This window comes from Salvelinus alpinus, chromosome 28 (genome assembly GCF_045679555.1).
Source record: "Salvelinus alpinus chromosome 28, SLU_Salpinus.1, whole genome shotgun sequence".
Lineage (NCBI taxonomy): Eukaryota > Metazoa > Chordata > Actinopteri > Salmoniformes > Salmonidae > Salvelinus > Salvelinus alpinus.
The window spans coordinates 20,506,426-20,524,346 of NC_092113.1; the positions used below are offsets into that span (position 1 = coordinate 20,506,426).

At 42.9% G+C, this 17,921-nt stretch overlaps 1 protein-coding gene across 12 annotated transcripts in view; it reads left to right on the forward strand.

Moving 5' to 3' along the window:
* The first annotated feature begins 143 nt into the window (after positions 1–143).
* Positions 144–17,921, forward strand: part of kif1b (kinesin family member 1B) — a 112,981-nt gene continuing 95,203 nt past the window's right edge. For 6 of the 12 annotated variants that reach the window (XM_071372148.1, XM_071372155.1, XM_071372150.1 and 3 more), the window contains exons 1-2: positions 155–462; positions 1,680–1,843. In XM_071372148.1, coding sequence (XP_071228249.1) covers positions 1,738–1,843 — 106 coding nt within the window. In that variant the 5' untranslated portion in view covers positions 155–462; positions 1,680–1,737. Of the gene's footprint in view, positions 463–1,679; positions 1,844–17,921 lie in introns of all 12 variants that reach the window. The other 6 variants (XM_071372146.1, XM_071372154.1, XM_071372151.1 and 3 more) reach the window with 2 other exon arrangements.

The window sequence follows — 17,921 nt, forward strand, 5'->3', positions numbered from 1 at the left end:
AGCGGTACGGGGAGCGGTAAGAAACCCTGCAGTATGGCGTCACGGGCAAATGCAACAGCCCCATCGTATTTCCTGGAGTTCTATTGGCTCCCCAACGCATTGCACATGCATTAGTCTGATTTCATTGGCTTATCAAACTGACAATCAGTCTAGTCGAAAGGGAGTTGACGTAATCTTTTCAGTAAATCAAGGTACTCTATCTGTTCTTTTTTTTGCTTGTGTGCAGATATACGACCGCTTTTCATCTGAACTGGAAAATAACCTCATCAAGGAAGCAACGAATGCAGTGGAAGCCTGTCTGGTGGAGACTTAAACACTGCTATAATGGGTGTTTTTCATAAAAGTGGGCTTGACCATTTTTTTGCGAGCATACTCTGATGAACAATATTATACTTAATTTTAACGCTTATTTGTTTTCGCTACTTTTCTATGGTGTTCTAGTCTTCGTTTCGATCTTCAAAAGTAAGTTGCCTAAACATTACCTGTTTAATTTCATACCGTTTTTACTGTAGAGCGAACGACTTTTTGTTGTTGCTTTTCCTTAAAATTAATTCAGTAATCTGTTGTATTCTGATCGCAAACGTTTTCAAGAGTTTGTTCTGATTTGATATCAAATAGACTACCTACGATGGTATTGTTACAAATGATCCCAAATCGAATATCCTGCGCGTGAAGTCATTTTCACGAACGGCGACATAAGGCCATTCAAATCAAATGTCTTTATAACGCCATTTTTATATCCGCAGATGTCACAGTGCTTTTACAGAAACCCATCCTAAAACCCAAAATAGAAAGCAATGCAGATGTAGAAGCACCCTGGCTAGGAAAAACTCCCTAGAAAGGCAGGAACCTAGGAAGAAACCTAGGCTTGATTTCGTCAGTAGGATATCAGCTGGTTTTAGTAATGGGCCTACATTGTTTCACTTAATCTTACAAACATTTGGTATATGTTGCCAAATGCTTTGCAACAATTGCTAATGTTTTCCACAAGCCCTTTCCAAATTTCGAAAATATTTTTTTCTAAACATTCTTCAATGTGTAGCCATGTCTCTGTACGTTTGCATATACCAAATATGGTAGATAGAATTGCATGGGCGTATGCCTCGGCTAGTAAATGGCTGACTGCAAGAACATGGTGAAAACATCAGATTTCTGCTTGTCGATGCTAGGTCCTTTTCTAGAGATTGTACAAACTAACAATCATAATGAAATTGTCAGTATGTAGACGAATAGCTATACCTAATAGACAGCCTACTGTCTTTATTCAGACATGTATTTATGTAGCATACCGGTATAATGTAGCCTCTATGCGATGAGTCGGCCATATTGTAGGCTCCTCTAAACTAGTCTGAGCATTTGGCCTACAAACTGAGATAACGGGAATTAGGTTTTGTTATTTGACCCTTTAGTGCCCTATACTTGTAATCTGAGAGAAATGCATAACATTTCAGATTTTAATGACGAGTGACATCCACTTGAGACATTCTGTTGCCGTTTCTCCAGTTGCTTTGTATTATATTTACAAGTGATGCTATTTAACAGCTTTGTCCACATTGTGGCCTTATCATATATTTTACCCCTAGTATCGAATCTAACAAATCATCCCTTTATTACTTATGACAACATGCATTGAATTTGAATGTAATTCAAAAGTAAAGTAATAGTTTTTCTTTCTTCAGGAGAGTAATTTTTGGAATCATACTACTGGGTACTGGGTGAAAGTCCTAAACTGCTGCAATGTCTGGGGCGTCTGTGAAAGTCGCTGTCCGAGTTCGTCCCTTTAACTCGAGAGAGACAAGCAAGGAGTCAAAATGCATCATTCAGATGCAAGGCAATTCTACCAGTAAGTAACACACACAAACATACACACATATATGATATCCTCATGATATTTTGGACCACCTGACAGATACAAATCTAGCTTCATGACACATTGGTTTCCACATGCCCAAGCCAGCTCTGTACCTTAGGGGTCTTGGTTGAAAACAGTAGAATGAACAAAGTGAATGCATCAGTGTTGAAAAGAAACAGCCTGAAAAGGGAAGGAAAGCTGTTTTGAGTGAATTCCTCTTTGTAAAGAGATGCATGCCTGAGGAGCCTCAGTGTGAGAAATGCTGAGTTGGTCCATTCTGACACAGTTTGTGTCCCTAATGGAACCTTATTCCCCATATAGTGCACTACTTTTGACCAGGACCCATAGGAATCTGGTCAAAAGTAGTGCACTATGTAGGGAATAGAGTGCCATTTGGGATGCCTGCTCTTTGGGCTTTCTCCCTCTTTCTATTCATCAATCTATTGTCCCATAGTTGGGACTATTTGATATTGGTAGCAGTGCTTATCACTGGTCTGGAGTGTGTGGTTATGTCATCCCCGAGTTGACGTGGAATACTCCAGAAAACACAAGTTCTACTCCACGCAGCGTTTTGGTGCACTTTCGAGGACAGACAGTAGAACTGTTTTGAGAACATGATCTTTTCTATTAGATGGACAATTATTGCTCATGATGGACTGTGTTCATATGTAGAAAATAGACAAACTATGAAACATCAAAATGGATGTTCCAGTATATGGAAAAATTACTAGTTATGATATAAAGCAAAACTGTTTTCAAAGAGTAGTTGGACCTCTGTGCTGCTTCCAGCTCAACCATAAGCCTTCCTGTCATTTAGAATAGTGCTCTCTACAAGATGTTGAGGTTGAAACAAACAAAATGACTTTAATTGCTATTCAGTTGCTGTCAGCAGATGGAATTTGTCCCCATCCAATAGCATATAATGGGAATCAATGCTTCAGATTGATGTTGTACAGACATATTTAATGTGCTGCCCAAAGCTAAGGTCTAAGTGACAACATAGCAATATCACATTTATGTTAACAAAGAGAAAATGAGGATAACGCTAAAATGTTGAATATAGAGATGCGCTATTTGGAAAAGGAGACGTCGTTGTCATGTTTTTTCCTCCTCAGTAATTTAGTCATTTGGATTTATCCAACAAATCATTTTGGATGTTTTTAGCCAGTGATTCACCATGTCCACTTGTGACTGGGTTACCAGTTTTTTTTAAAGGGATAGTTCATTCAAACGCATCCACATTTTTTCCCTATGTACTGAAAGTGCTTGGTCTTAATCTTGACTGTGGAAATGAAAATAAAAATGGTATTGTATTAACAATGGACTAATGAACAAAATACTCAAATGTACTTTTTGAGTGAACATTAGTTATTCCAAAACCTGTCGTTGAATGGCACATTAAAACCCTCATGAGACAAACGCCATCTCATTCATGTCAGGTAGTTATATGCCTTGTTATAATATTGACCTGGTACTAAGAGCCTGTAACACAACCCTTTTATCAACCTGTTCCATGAACCGGTTTTGATTTGCCTTGAAGTTCAGTTGTCGCCTTTAGTCATTTGTGTTATTTCAATCACACCAGCTGGTCGTTGATTGCATCCATCAATGCCACACTTGCCTGCGCTTTCTAAGGACCAAACCTTTCCAAAGGAAAGCTTTTAGCAGAATCCTGAATCTTTTACTTCGCATCCTGGTGTTTTTTCATTAGGCCAATGACACTTTGAGGTGCCCTGGGTGACTTGTGGTGTGTAGCAGAGCTGAGCTGTGGTATGTTTTTTTGTGGGGGGTGAGTAGCAGAGGGGGAGAGGGAGGCTGCAGCAGTCGTGCCTCTCTTCCTATCACATGCACAGATTGCAGAGCAGTACTCCATTGCAGATGGTATAATGAGAATGCTGTCTTGCCCACGGCAGGCAGGCTCACGGCAGGCAGGCTCACGGCAGGCAGGCCCACACGCATTAATAGTCCAGACTGTCAGCCAATGAGAGAACATGCCCTTTATGTAGGTCACTTCAGTGTTTCCCTAACATTGTATAGGTGAGTCTCCCTACCGCCGCCTAAAAATTTGGATATGGATTCAGTTGAAAAATTGGGTTAACCCCCTAGAGTCGATGTCCGCCCCCCATGGAAATCTAATTAGCGTTGGAAAAAAATCCCCATCAAAATCTGTCTGTTTAAGCTAGAGATATCTATTTTCTGGCATGGGCTGCGTCTCAATCCACTACATCCGCCAATGGCAGCCTTCCACATCTGCGGTGGAAGGTGGCCGAACGACTGCAGTGTTTGTCAGACCGTGAGACATCCCGAAAATCGTTCTTCTCACAAACGTCTGTAGCGTCCGAACAGTTTGGGCTACACACTAATATGACCCCTCTATGGAAAGGTGAGACTCTCACAAATGCATATATGTCGGTTGTTTTGCTCTAAATTAATGCAAGTATATATGGAAGTAGTTTAGTGCGAAAACAAATTGGTTAAATATGGGTAAATAAATAAAAAAATATATAATTTCCTGATCTTTCTTATCTCAGATATAGGACTGACACCGAACAAACTTCCTTTTGATAGATTTCTTTGACTGTTTTTCCATGTATGAATCTGTTATTCAATATGTTTCTTTGTGCTATTAGCATTAAGGCCAAATGGAATTTTTCATCAAATATTTATGCCTAAAGGGATCCTAAAATTAAATCAAATAGCTAAATGATCCTTGGTATGATGATCTTAAAACAATTCCATATGTTAGATTAGTAGAACCCCTTTTTTTGCTGTGTGAAGAGCTCTGCCAAAAAGCATTGAAGATAGGTTCTCTGCAGTCTTCATTAATATACTGAACATTTCTGCTTATGCCCTATCCATCAACTGTTGGTGTGAGATTCAACCCTCTTAATACTTACAAAGATGTACCTAAGATGCTGTAATTTTATTTATACGATTGTTTTAGGGGCAACACTGAGTTGGGGCTATGTAATGATGCTTCTATCACTGCCTAATATAATGCGCCCCTTCCCGAAAATCTTGAAAGACATTTACACAGAGGAATGTTCTACCACTGTACACTTTGATGTTTTGGGAAGGTATTTCTCTCATAATTGATGGCATTCTTTGATCATCTCTGTAGCGCTGAAGGAATAGAACTGAACAATTGTACAAAGCCTTCCTTCTGTTTACGAGGTTGTACGTGAAGCACAGGTTTTGAAGACGGCAACATGTGTATATGGATGACATGTCATTGTTTAGCTACGATTAACTTCTTTCCTGCAATGCACCATCAAATTATGTTATTTTACAGAAGTCCCACTTGAAAACATCTGGGCCATATTCACAAAGTGTTTCAGAGTAGGAGGCATTGCTGATCTGGGATCAGTTTTGCCTTTTAGATCATAATGAATAAGGACATGGAGGACCTGATCCTAGATCAGCACACCTACTCCGAGACACTAAATACGTGCCCCGATCACCCCTGTCCATTCACTATTATCTAAAAGGAAAAATCTGATCCTAGATTATCATTCCTACTCTGAGACCTTTATGAATCCTGGCTCTGTTTTTGTGTGTGTGTGTGTATATATCTCAAAATGTCCTTCGATTGTGTTGTATTTCTGCTAGCCTTTAGATATAGTTGTAATTTAAATGGGATGGAGAGAGGCCTGATTTACAGTAGGGTGTCTACCTACGGATAAGCCTGGTCAGCTTGCTGAGAGAAAGCAGCTGTGTTTTTTACTGGGCTGTGATGCTCCCCTTATTGTTGTCATTCTGCTGCCACCCTCCCTCAAGGTGTGTGTTCATTTGTGTCTGTGTCAAGGGCATGTGCCATCACTCTCCCTCTCTACTTTCCTCTGTGATTATACAATGTGCAGGGGATGAATTCAAGGCCTCTGCGAGCGGGGTGATACTAAGCAAGGTCTCTTTCAGTGGAGACCTGTGCTCAGACATACCATTGCCAATGTAATTAGCTGGAAATTTCACAAAATGGGCTGCGGTGCTAGCTAGCGTTGGCACACTGTATGTGGACAGATCGCATGAGTTTAAAGCCTACCCTTAATGATGAGCCTGATGTGCTGCTCACAATGGTCTATGTGTCTTGTTATGTAAGCCATGTGTTCTATTTCCCCTCCCCCATCACTCATATGTAGCGTGGTGGTTTGCGGCTGTATCAAAGAAGGTTCACTGCTACACTATCGCAAGGCTAACAGTGTTAGATTACAAATGTACTGTATAACATGGTTGATTGCCGCAGCAAAGAAGGTCCTCTGATATGCTATTGCTAGGCTAACAGTGCGGGCTAGGCTAATGCTAACCTATTACATGTGCATGACCAGAGTCACATGTCTTCGGTGCTTAAAGGGATACTTTGGGATTTTGGCAATGATGCCCTTTATCTACTTCCCCAGAGTCAAATGAACTGTGAATATTGTTTGTATGTCTCTGTCATATATGAAGAAAGTTAGGGGTAGTTTTGCGAGCCAATAATAACTAGCGTTACCCACAGACTTCCAGTCATTGCGTTATCTACGAGCATGTTAGCAATATCCCTATCAAGATGCACTATGCAGAAATCGCTCCACCATTTCTTGGTTGCAAAAATTCTAAAAGTTCACCTAATTTCAGTTTTTGTGACAAAACAAACAAGTATAGTGTAGAGAATCATTGTTCCATCTAAACCGCTGTTAAATATATTTTCAGCTGTTTTGAAGCTGGTGTACAAAACAAAGTAAAATATCCGAAAACAAAATGTAAGAACGGGAAGCATAGAAATGGTGCACATGGAACAGATCTACCGCTCCTTAGACTTGCTTTCAATGAGCAAAAACTGTTTTTTACATAAGTTTTACAAATTTATTAAAAATTGAAACTGATACCTTATTTACATTAGTATTCAAACCCTTTGCTATGAGACTCAAAATTGAGCTCAGGTGCATCCTGTTTCCAGTGATCATCCTTGAGCTGTTTCTACAACTTGATTGGAGTCCACCTGTGGTAAATTCAATTGATTCAACATGATTTGGAAAGGCACACACCTGTCTATATAAGGTCCCACAATTGACGGTGCATGTCAGATCAAAAACAAAGCCATGAGGTCGAAGGAATTGTCCGTAGCGCTCCGAGACAGGATTGAGTCTAGGCACAGATTTGGGGAAGGATACCTAAACATTTCAGCATTGAAGGTCCCCAAGAACACAGTGGCCTCCATCATTCTTAAATGGAAGAAGTTCTGAACCACCAAGACTCTTCCTAGAGCTGGCCACCTGGCCAAACTGAGCAATCGTGGGAGAAGGGCCTTGGTGAGCAAGAACCTGATGGTCACTCAGAGCTCTAGAGTTCAACCATCTCGGTTGTCCTTCTGGAAAGTTCTCCCATCTTTGCAGCACACCACCAATCTGGCCTTTATGGTAGAGTGGCCAGACGGAGGCCACTCCTCAGTAAAACGCACATGACAGTCCGCTTGGAGTTTGCCAAAAGGCACCTAAAGACTCTCAGACCATGAGAAACAAGATTGAACTCTTTGACCTGAATGCCAAGCGTCATGTTACTTAGACCGCTGTGCCACTCGGAAGCCTAAGGCACTGCATCTCAGTGCTAGAGGCATCACTACAGACCCTGGTTCGATTCTAGGCTGTATCACAACCAGCCGTGATTGGAAGAGCAGCGCACAATTGGCAAGGTGTCGTTCGGGTTTGGTCTGGGTAGGCTGTCATTGTAAATACGAATTTGTTCTTAGCTTACTTTTTTTTTTATGGTGGTGGCCGCATCATGTTGTGGGGATGTTTTTCAGCGGCAGGGACTGGGAGACTCGTCAGGATCGAGGAAAAGATGAACTGAGCAAAGTACAGAGAGATCCTTGATGAAAACCTGCTCCATAGCACTCAGGACCTCAGACTGGGGTGAAGGTTCACCTTCCAACAGGAGAACGACCCTAAGCACACAGCCAAGACAACGCAGGAGTGGCTTCGGGACAAGTCTCTGAATGTCCTTGAGTGGCCCAGCCAGAGCCCGGACTTGAACCCGATCGAGCATCTCTGGAAAGACCTGAACATAGCTGTACAGCGACGCTCCCCATCCATCCTGACCAAGTTTAAGAGGATCTGCAGAGAAGTTTGGGAGAAACTCCCCAAATACAGGTGTGCCAAGCTTGTAGCCTCATACTCAAGAAGACTCGATGCTGTAATCCCTGCCAAAGGTGCTTCAACAAAGTACTGAGTAAAGGGTCTGAATACTTATGCAAATACATTTGCAAAAATAAATCTAAATCTGTTTTTGCTTTGTCATTATGGGGTTGTGTGTGTGTGTGTGTAGATTGGGGGGGGAAATAATTTAATACATTTTTAGAATAAGGCTGTAACGTAACAAAATGTTGAAAAAGTAAAGCCTGTGTCCATAGAGACATACCAGCTCTACTGCTCCTAACCTGTTGACACACGTTGTTCTGCCTCCAATGCTAGCATCAGTAATTCTACATTTGTTAGCACAGCTAACATGGCCACTGACAGTTGTGAATCTGATGCAGCCGAAGAGCTACTACCCCCCCCCCCCCCCCCCTTACCTGGGAAAGCACCGAACAACAGACAGGGAAGAGGCGCAAATATGAGAACTACATTGATTTGAGGTTCACTTATATTGGGAGTAGTGCCTTTCCTCAGCCACAGTGTGTTATATGTGCAAAAGTACTATCTCACAACTCGATGAAACCTTCACTCTTGTGCAGACGTTTAGAAACAAAACATGCCAATTAAAAAAAAAAATGCAGTTTTTTTGAGCAAGAATAACGACTACTTTCAAGTAGTAAGACATGTATAAAAGCCACAGATACCATTTAATAAGAAGGGACTAGAAGCGTCTTATATGGTGAGCTACCGAGTGGCTAGGACAGGCAAGCCCCATACTATTGTGGAGGACTTAATTCTTCCTGCTGCCGTGGATATGGCTGCGACAATGCTGGGGGGAAAAGGCCACCAAAAAACTATACAGACAATGCCTTCATCAAACATCACTGTTTCATGACGCATCAGTGACATGGCAGGAGATGTTTTGAAACAATTACTGCTTCGCATACAAGCCAGTGAATTATATGCGTTACAGCTGGATGAGTCAGATGTGGTGGTCCTGGCACAGCTCCTGGTATATGTCCGTTATGTTTATGGAGGGTCAATTAAGGAAGACATCCTCTTCTGCAGACCACTGGAAACCAGGACAACATGAGAGGATATTTTTCAAGGACTGGACCGCTTTGTGACATCAAATGGACTTTGGTGGTCAAGATGTGTTGGTATCTGTACTGATAGCGCAAATGTTATGACAGGGAGACATAGTGGAGTGGTAACACGGATGCAAGCAGTTGCTCCCGACGCCACTTGGGTATCCACCGAGAGGCTCTTCCTGCCAAGGGAATGCCTGACAGCTTGAAAGACGTTTTGGACACTACAGTAAAGATGGTAAAGCAAGGCCCCTGAACTCTGTATTTTCTGCATTATGCAATGATATGGGCAGCGACCATGTAATGCTTTTACAACATACAGAAGTGCGCTGGTTATCAAGGGGCAAAGTATTGACACGTTTTTTTTTTTAATTGAGAGGAGCTTAAAGTTCTCTTTACTGACCACTTGTCTGACCGCTTGCATGATGACGAGTTTCTCACACGACTGGCGATCTGGGTGATGTTTTTTCTCGCCTGAATGATCTGAATCTAGGATTACAGGGACTCTCCGCAACTATATTCAATGTGTGGGACAAACTTGAGGCTATGATTAAGAAGTTGGAGCTCTTTTCTGTCTGCATTGACAAGGACAACACACAGGTCTTTCCATCATTGTATGATTTTTTTTTTTTGTGTGCAATGAACTCAAGCAGACGGACAATGTCAAATGTGATATAGTGGAGCACCTGAGTGAGATGGGTGCACAATTATGCAGGTACTTTCCAGAAACAGACGACACAAACTGTATTTGTTATCCCTTTCATGCCCTGCCTCCAGTCCACCTACCGATATCTGAACAAGAGAGCCTCATCAAAATTGCAACAATTTTTTTAAATTTAATCAGAAGCCCCTGCCGGATTTCTGCATAGGGCTGCGCTCAGAGTATCTTGCCTTTGCAAATCGTGCTGTTAAGACACTGATGCCCTTTGCAACCACGTACCTATGGATTCTCGGCCCTCACTAGCATGAAAACGAAATACAGGCACAGACTGTGTGGGAAATTATTTAAGACTGAGACTCTCTCCAATACAACCCAACATTGCAGAGTTATGTGCATCCTTTCAAGCACACCCTTCTCATTAACTTGTGGTGAGTTATTCACAATTTTTGATGAACAAATAAGGTTTTATATGTAAGATTGCTAAGTAAAGAGCAAAATTATTGATTATTATTATTTGTGCCTTGGTCCTATAAGAGCTCTTTGTCACTTCCCACAAGTCGGGTTGTGACAAACTCTCCCTCATTCTTATGTTTAATAAATGTATCCTATTGTGTGTGGCAGGCTTACAATGATGGCAAAAAACAACATTTGAGAGTGCGCCGACCCTGGTGCTGGAGGGGGTACGCAGCTGGAGGTTGAATGTTTGAAGGTGTACGGAACTATAAAAAGTTTGGGAAGGTACACAAGAGAATGCCAAGAGGCTATACTTCCGGCGCTGACAGAGATGGCCGCCTCGCTTTGCGTTCCTCGGAAACTGCAGTATTTCATTTTTTTACGTGTTATTTCTTACATTGGTACCCCAGGTAATCTTAAGTTTTTATTACATACAGTCGGGAGGAACTACTGGATATAAGAGTAACGTCAACTCGCCATCATTACGACCAGGAATACGACTTTCCCGAAGCGGTAACTCTGTTTTGCCCACCACCCAGGACAATGGATCGGATCCCTGCCGGCGAACCAAAACAACGTCGCCGTAAAAGGGGCAGACGAAGCGGTATTCTGATCAGGCTCCGGAGACGGGCACATCGCGCACCGCTCCAGAGCATACTACTCGCCAATGCCCAGTCTCTTGACAACAAGGTTGATGAAATCTGAGCAAGGGTAGCATTCCAGAGGGACATAAGAGACTGTAACGTTCTTTGCTTCACGGAAGCATGGCTCACTCGAGACACGCTATCAGAGTCGGTACAGCCAGCTGGTTTCTTCACGCATCGCGCCGACAGAAACGAGCATCTTTCTGGTAAGAAGAGGTGCGGGGGGGTATGCCTTATGATTAACGAGACGTGGTGTGATAACAACAACATACTGGAAATCAAGTCCTTCTGTTCACCTGACTTAGAATTCCTCACAATCAAATGTCGACCGCATTATCTATAAAAATAATTCTTATCGATTATAATCACAGCCGCATATATTCCCCCCCCCCCCCCCAAGCAGACACATCGACAGTCCTGAACAAACTTTATTTGACTATGTAAACTGGAAACCACATATCCTGAGGCTGCATTCATTGTAGCTGGGGATTTTAACAAGGCTAATCTGAAAACAAGACTCCCTTCTATCAGCATATCGATTGTGCTACCAGGGCTGGTAAAACCCTAGATCATTGTTATTCTAACTTCCGCGACACATATAAGGCCCTCCCCCGCCCTCCTTTTGGAAAAGCTGACCACGACTCCATTTTGTTGCTCCCAGCCCATAGACAGAGACTAAAACGGGAAGCTCTCGCGCTCAGGTCTGTTCAACGCTGGTCTGACCAATCTTATTCCACGCTTCAAGATTGCTTCGATCACGTGGATTGGGATATGTTCCGCACTGCGTCAAACAACAACATTGACGAATACGCTGATTCGGTGAGCGAGTTTATTAGCAAGTGCATCGGCGATGTCGTACCCACAGCAACTATTAAAACATTCCCAAACCAGAAACTGTGGATTGATGGCAGCATTCGCGCGAAACTGCTTTTAACCAGGGCAAGGTAACCGGAAACATGACCGAATACAAACAGTGTAGCTATGCCCTCCGCAAGGCAATCAAACAAGCTAAGCGTCAGTATAGAGACAAAGTAGAGTCGCAATTCAACGGCTCAGACACGAGGTATGTGGCAGGGTCTACAGTCAATCACGGATTACAAAAAGAAAACCAGCCCCATCGTGGACCAGGATGTCTTGCTCCTAGACAGACTAAACAACTTCTTTGCTATCTTTGAGGACAATACAGTGCCACTGACACGGCCCGCTACCAAAACCGATGGACTCTCCTTCACTGCAGCCGACATGCGTAAAACATTTAAACGTGTTAACCCTCGCAGGGCTGCAGGCCCAGACGGCATCCCCAGCCGCGTGCGTCCTCAGAGCATGCGCAGACCAGCTGGCTGGTGTGTTTACGGACATATTCAATCAATCCTTATCCCAGTCTGCTGTTCCCACATGCTTCAAGAGGGCCACCATTGTTCCTGTTCCCAAGAAAGCTAAGGTAACTGAGCTAAACGACTACCGCCCCATAGCACTCACTTCCGTCATCATGAAGTGCTTTGAGACTAGTCAAGGACCATAGCACCTCCACCCTACCTGACACCTTAGACCCACTCCAATTTGCTTACCGCCTCAATATGTCCACAGACGACACAATCGCAACCACACTGCACACTGCCCTAACCCAGCTGGACAAGAGAAATACCTATGTGAGAATGATGTTCATCGACTACAGCTCAGCATTTAACACCATAGTACCCTCCAAACTCGTCATCAAGCTCAAGACCCTGGGTCTCGACCCCGCCCTGTGCAACTGGGTACTGAACTTCCTGACGGGCCGCCCCCAGGTGGTGAGGGTAGGTAACAACATCTCCACACCGCTGATCCTCAACACTGGGGCCCCACAAGGGTGCGTTCTGAGTCCTCTCCTGTACTCCCTGTTCACCCACGACTGCGTGGCCATGCACGCCTCCAACTCAATCATCAAGTTTGCAGACGACACTACAGTGGTAGGCTTGATTACTAACAACGATGAGACGGCCTACAGGGAGGAGGTGAGGGCCCTCGGAGTGTGGTGTCAGGAAAATAACCTCACACTCAACGTCAACAAAACAAAGGAGATGATCGTGGACTTCAGGAAACAGCAGAGGGAGCACCCCCCTATCCACATCGACGGGACAGTAGTGGAGAGGGTAGTAAGTTTTAAGTTCCTCGGCGTACACATCACGGACAAACTGAATTGGTCCACCCACACAGACAGCGCCTCTTCAACCTCAGGAGGCTGAAGAAATTCGGCTTGTCACCAAAAGCACTCACAAACTTCTACAGATGCACAATCGAGAGCATCCTGTCAGGCTGTATCACCGCCTGGTACGGCAACTGCACTGCCTACAACCGCAGGGTTCTCCAGAGGGTGGTGAGGTCAGCACAACGCATCACCGGGGGCAAACTACCTGCCCTCCAGGACACCTACACCACCCGATGTCACAGGAAGGCCATAAAGATCATCAAGGACAACAACCACCCGAGCCACTGCCTGTTCACCCCGCTATCATCCAGAAGGCGAGGTCAGTACAGGTGCATCAAAGCAGGGACCGAGAGACTGAAAAACAGCTTTTATATCAAGGCCATCAGACTGTTAAACAGCCACCACTAACATTGAGTAGCTGCTGCCAACATACTGACTCAACTCCAGCCACTTTAATAATGGAAAAATTGATGTAAAAAATGTATCACTAGCCACTTTAAACAATGCCACTTAATATAATGTTTACATACTCTACATTACTCATCTCGTATGCATATACTGTACTCTATACCATCTACTGCATCTTGCCTATGCCGTTCTGTACCATCACTCATTCATATATTTTTATGTACATATTCTTTATCCCTTTACACTTGTGTGTGTATAAGGTAGTTGTTGTGAAATTGTTAGGTTAGATTACTCGTTGGTTATTACTGCATTGTTGGAACTAGAAGCACAAGCATTTCGCTACACTCGAATTAACATCTTCTAACCATGTGTATGTGACAAATAACATTTGATTGTGATTGATTGAAGAGTGTGCAAAGCTGTCATCAAGGCAAAGGGTGGCTACTTTGAAGAATCTCAAATATAAAATATATTTTGATTTGTTTAAGACTTTTTTTTTTGGCTACTACATGTGATATTTAAGTTTGATGTTTTGATTCTACAAAAAAAAACTTGAATGAGTAGGTGTTCTAAAACTTTTGACCGGTAGTGTACGTAATGTATAAATTAGTAAGCATGCCTGAACTGACATTGTTAAATGGTAGAATAAAATGATACAATGCATATTTTCTTTAAAGTACACTCCTAATTTGCTTTCAAAATAGAATAGCCAGGTGACACACTCCAGGTGTGTTGTGAGTAAAATACATTATGGGGTGTGTGTGTAGATTTGATGAGGGGGAAAAATAACTATTTAAATCTTTAGAATAAGGCTGTATCGTAACAAAATGTGGAAGAAGTCTAGGGGCCTGAAATGCTTTCCGAATGCATGGAGGCAATTGACCTGATAAGGGCGTGTTACTTATGGGCACGAGCACCTGAGCCATCATGGGTTCTCATTGAAAACCATTATTGGATATTAGACATCCATTCATACTTCTACATGGTGAAGAGGAGAGAGATAATACTGCAGTGGTATTCATAGTTGGGTTTGAATACAACAGTAAAAAAAAAAGTGTTTTTTGAGTTAATGTATTTACTTTGATAAGATTAAGAAATTCATTGAAGGTAATTTCTAAAATGTCCCCATTTTTATATTTTTTAGTTTGAGTAACGCTGAATCAGATATTATTCTCAGTTTAAACCTTAGAAGTAGAATGTCGAAGGGCATTCCCATTCTAGTCAAGGTTCTTTGATGCGTGTACCGGACCGGCGGCCATATTGAGTGTACTGTCAGTGCTGTGGTCTGAGCGGCTTTGTCCTTTCTAGTCATTCTATTTTTATGGTGTAAACATCATAGATACCATCTACGGTGGAAGGTCACAGCATTGGTTCTACCACCATTTCCCTTCCCATGGTCAGCTAAGTGTATGTCCAAGTTGACCTTCCAGAAAACCCTTCAGGCATTGACTGGGCTACACCGTCCATCAGTGATACTCAAAGTGTGATAGCTATTTGCTTACCTCGACGTCAATCAAAACCCACTCCACGTGTATGCATGGGGAAAACTAAGGGTGGTTGATGCAACACAAAGAGACGAGGAGGTGTCAAAATTAAGCCCGGGGTCGAGATTGGCCAAGGGAAGGTCATAATGCTATTGAGCCCTTCTGCAGACGAGGACGATTGACCTGATTAGGGCGTGTAATCCTCCAGCTCGCCTGAGGTCGCCAGGTTTGGCAAAGTAATCTCCCTCCTCACAGGTGCACACACACCCACTCAGGGTGTGACATTCCTTGCCTCACCTCTTCCCATGCACCCTCAGCGGGGCTGAGACCACCGGATGCATCCGGTTTTCAGGGGAAATGGAAAGAGAGCATTTAATGCGACTTCTGCTTTTGGATGGTAACAGTGGAACACTCCATCTTAACCCCTCCACATTTACTGGATTGGTTGAACAGTTCAGAAGACAACCTCCCCCGCCAGTTTTTTTTTTTCATTTTTTCTTCTCTTTTTTTCATTTCAAGACCCGAAAGAAAGAAAAAGGCCCCTCAGCTGTTTCTTTTACCCCTGATACATTAGGTTACATACCACGCTATCATTGTTAGGAATGGGCCCTGGATGGGACACAGCCTGACACATTTGAGAGAGGTGGATAAATAGACACACGCACACACACTGGAACCTTCTTCCAGCCAGGACAATGGCAATAATAGACGAAGATATACACAAATCAAACCTTTTACTTCATAATTATCAGCTAGATATGTGAATTGTAATAATCTAGCTAGCCAGCTAAAACGAATGTTATGCAAGGTAGATGTCTTCGTGGCTATCTGGCTAGCGAACAGTAGTAGTTAGCCCTATTGACTTATTATGGGCTTGGGATCTACGGTATGTAGGCAGGTTAACATGCCAAAATTAACACTGTGTATTAAGTTAAAATATTTTAGTCAAGCAACACATGAGATCTAAGTAGGAAACATTTAATTCTGAAGTCAGTGTATTTTATCAGACTTCAGCTCAAACAATGTCCGCCATTGATTGACATTTTGCGTCATTTTTTACGAGGTTGCGTCATATTCCTTTGCATACTTCCAGTTGAAGCTTGCATCGATGAATGCTTCAAAATATGTACTAACGGAGTACATATTTGAGAAGCGTTATTTCACACAGATGGTGTGTGTTCTTGGTTCATACTGTGCCAAGTCTTGAGCATGGTCCAGCAGCACATCATGCACAGGGATAGGTCACTCAAACACTTCATCATTCCATCATCAGTTTTTGCTCTTGACTGCTGACATGCAAAAAAAGAAAGTGATTGTATCAACAGTGATAGTGAACTAGTCTATCTCTAAGGTATACACATTCACTATATTATTTTGATGATAATGACATGATTTCTGTGCTATTTGAGTTCTGAAGTGAGTTCCAGAGTGTGGTTTGTGTTTTGGTGTAAATCTTTTATTTTATTTTTTTGTCCATGATGTCAGCCATGATGATTTTCTCCCTGCCTTTTAACCATTGCTGCTCCAGTTTCTGGGAAATCCTTCCTCGCAGACGTTGAGTGAGCAGAAGGAATGCATCATGTCTGCCTAGCAACCAGACCTGCCTGTCTGGATCAATAACACATCTTGTGATGGCTGTAGGAAGCCATTACACAGTCTCTGTTAACCCTTTGTTGATCTGAGATACCATAACACACACACACACACACACACACTCTTCCTGGATCTCATTCAGGCATTAAATATCAGTGTTTTTATTTCTGATCATTAGGATATATCTAAGAAGCGTTGCCAAGAAATGAACCTTGATATAGAATCTTTGCTACTTCGCTGTTAGCACTGAATGCTGCTATATTAACAACTGTTTGGAAAGTAAAAGTGCAAGTGAGAAGAGCATGGCAGCATGCCTACCATAAATAACTGCTTGTACACTTGCTCCCCAGGCAGAGGTCAGAAAGGTTGAGATGATAAACAACTGCTCTCAGTACATTGCTGTTTTAGCTTTCTAGCTGACCTGGCTTGACTTGTCGTGGTATTGCAACTTATAAGTTGTGGTGTTTTTCCCCCAACCACGTATCATGTTTAGTTTCGACGGATATGAGTTTGAATATGCAGGCTATTGCCTAATCCCAAATGAACCCCTATCCCCAACGCACTATGCACTTGTGGAGATCCTAGAGGATTGTTTTGGTGTAAGCAGCTACTGTATCCACACTACAAAATCTTTAACTTGTAGTGATGAGGAAACCCGGTTGGAGGACTGTCAAAAATAACTAGAATGCTAGAGTGCTGGCTAAAATATGATACAAGTACCACCTAGACAAGGGACAGGCAACTTTTGATGGGGGTGGGGGCCACAAAAAAAGTCTGAATTCAACATGAGGTGCCACAGTGGCTCGCGTGTCTGCGTACCCACATCCATACCCACATGCAGCCAGAGCCAGCCCTAACCTAAGTGAATTGCCCCTTAGGGCCGTCTCTGACTGCATGCGAGTATGGATGCCGATATTGTAGACGTGTGCCTGAGGCTGCGGCATTACAGCTAGACCAGCCAGGCCACGGAATATTGTATCTTATTGGCATAGCTTACACCCCAATTATTATTTTTTTTACTTAGGCTTGCATATTTCTCACCTTTTTTTAGACAATTATATTTTCCAATATCTAAGTTGTGTTTGCTTGCTATCAGTTCCCTCCTGTAATTGAGTCAAGTGTGTGTGTGAGAGAGATAGAAGGCTGTGTTCCTTCTTGCAGAAGATGATGGATGTGAGGAAAGGAGCTAGAGTGGTAGTGGGGGAAGGGTTATCCAGCCATAGTAGCAGCAACAGAGACAGTGAAAGTCGTGCATGAGCACAGAGCACCAATCACGTGCAGGAGAGCGTGAGGCAGCATCACACAGGCGCCCAGACAGAAATGATGGGATTTGTGTTAGCACTGCAGGATTTGAAATGCGAGAGGCGCACACACCGTCGCGCTGAAGAGGAAAAGAACGAGTCGAAGAACGAGAGCGGAGCAAAAAGATTATATTCACTTTGT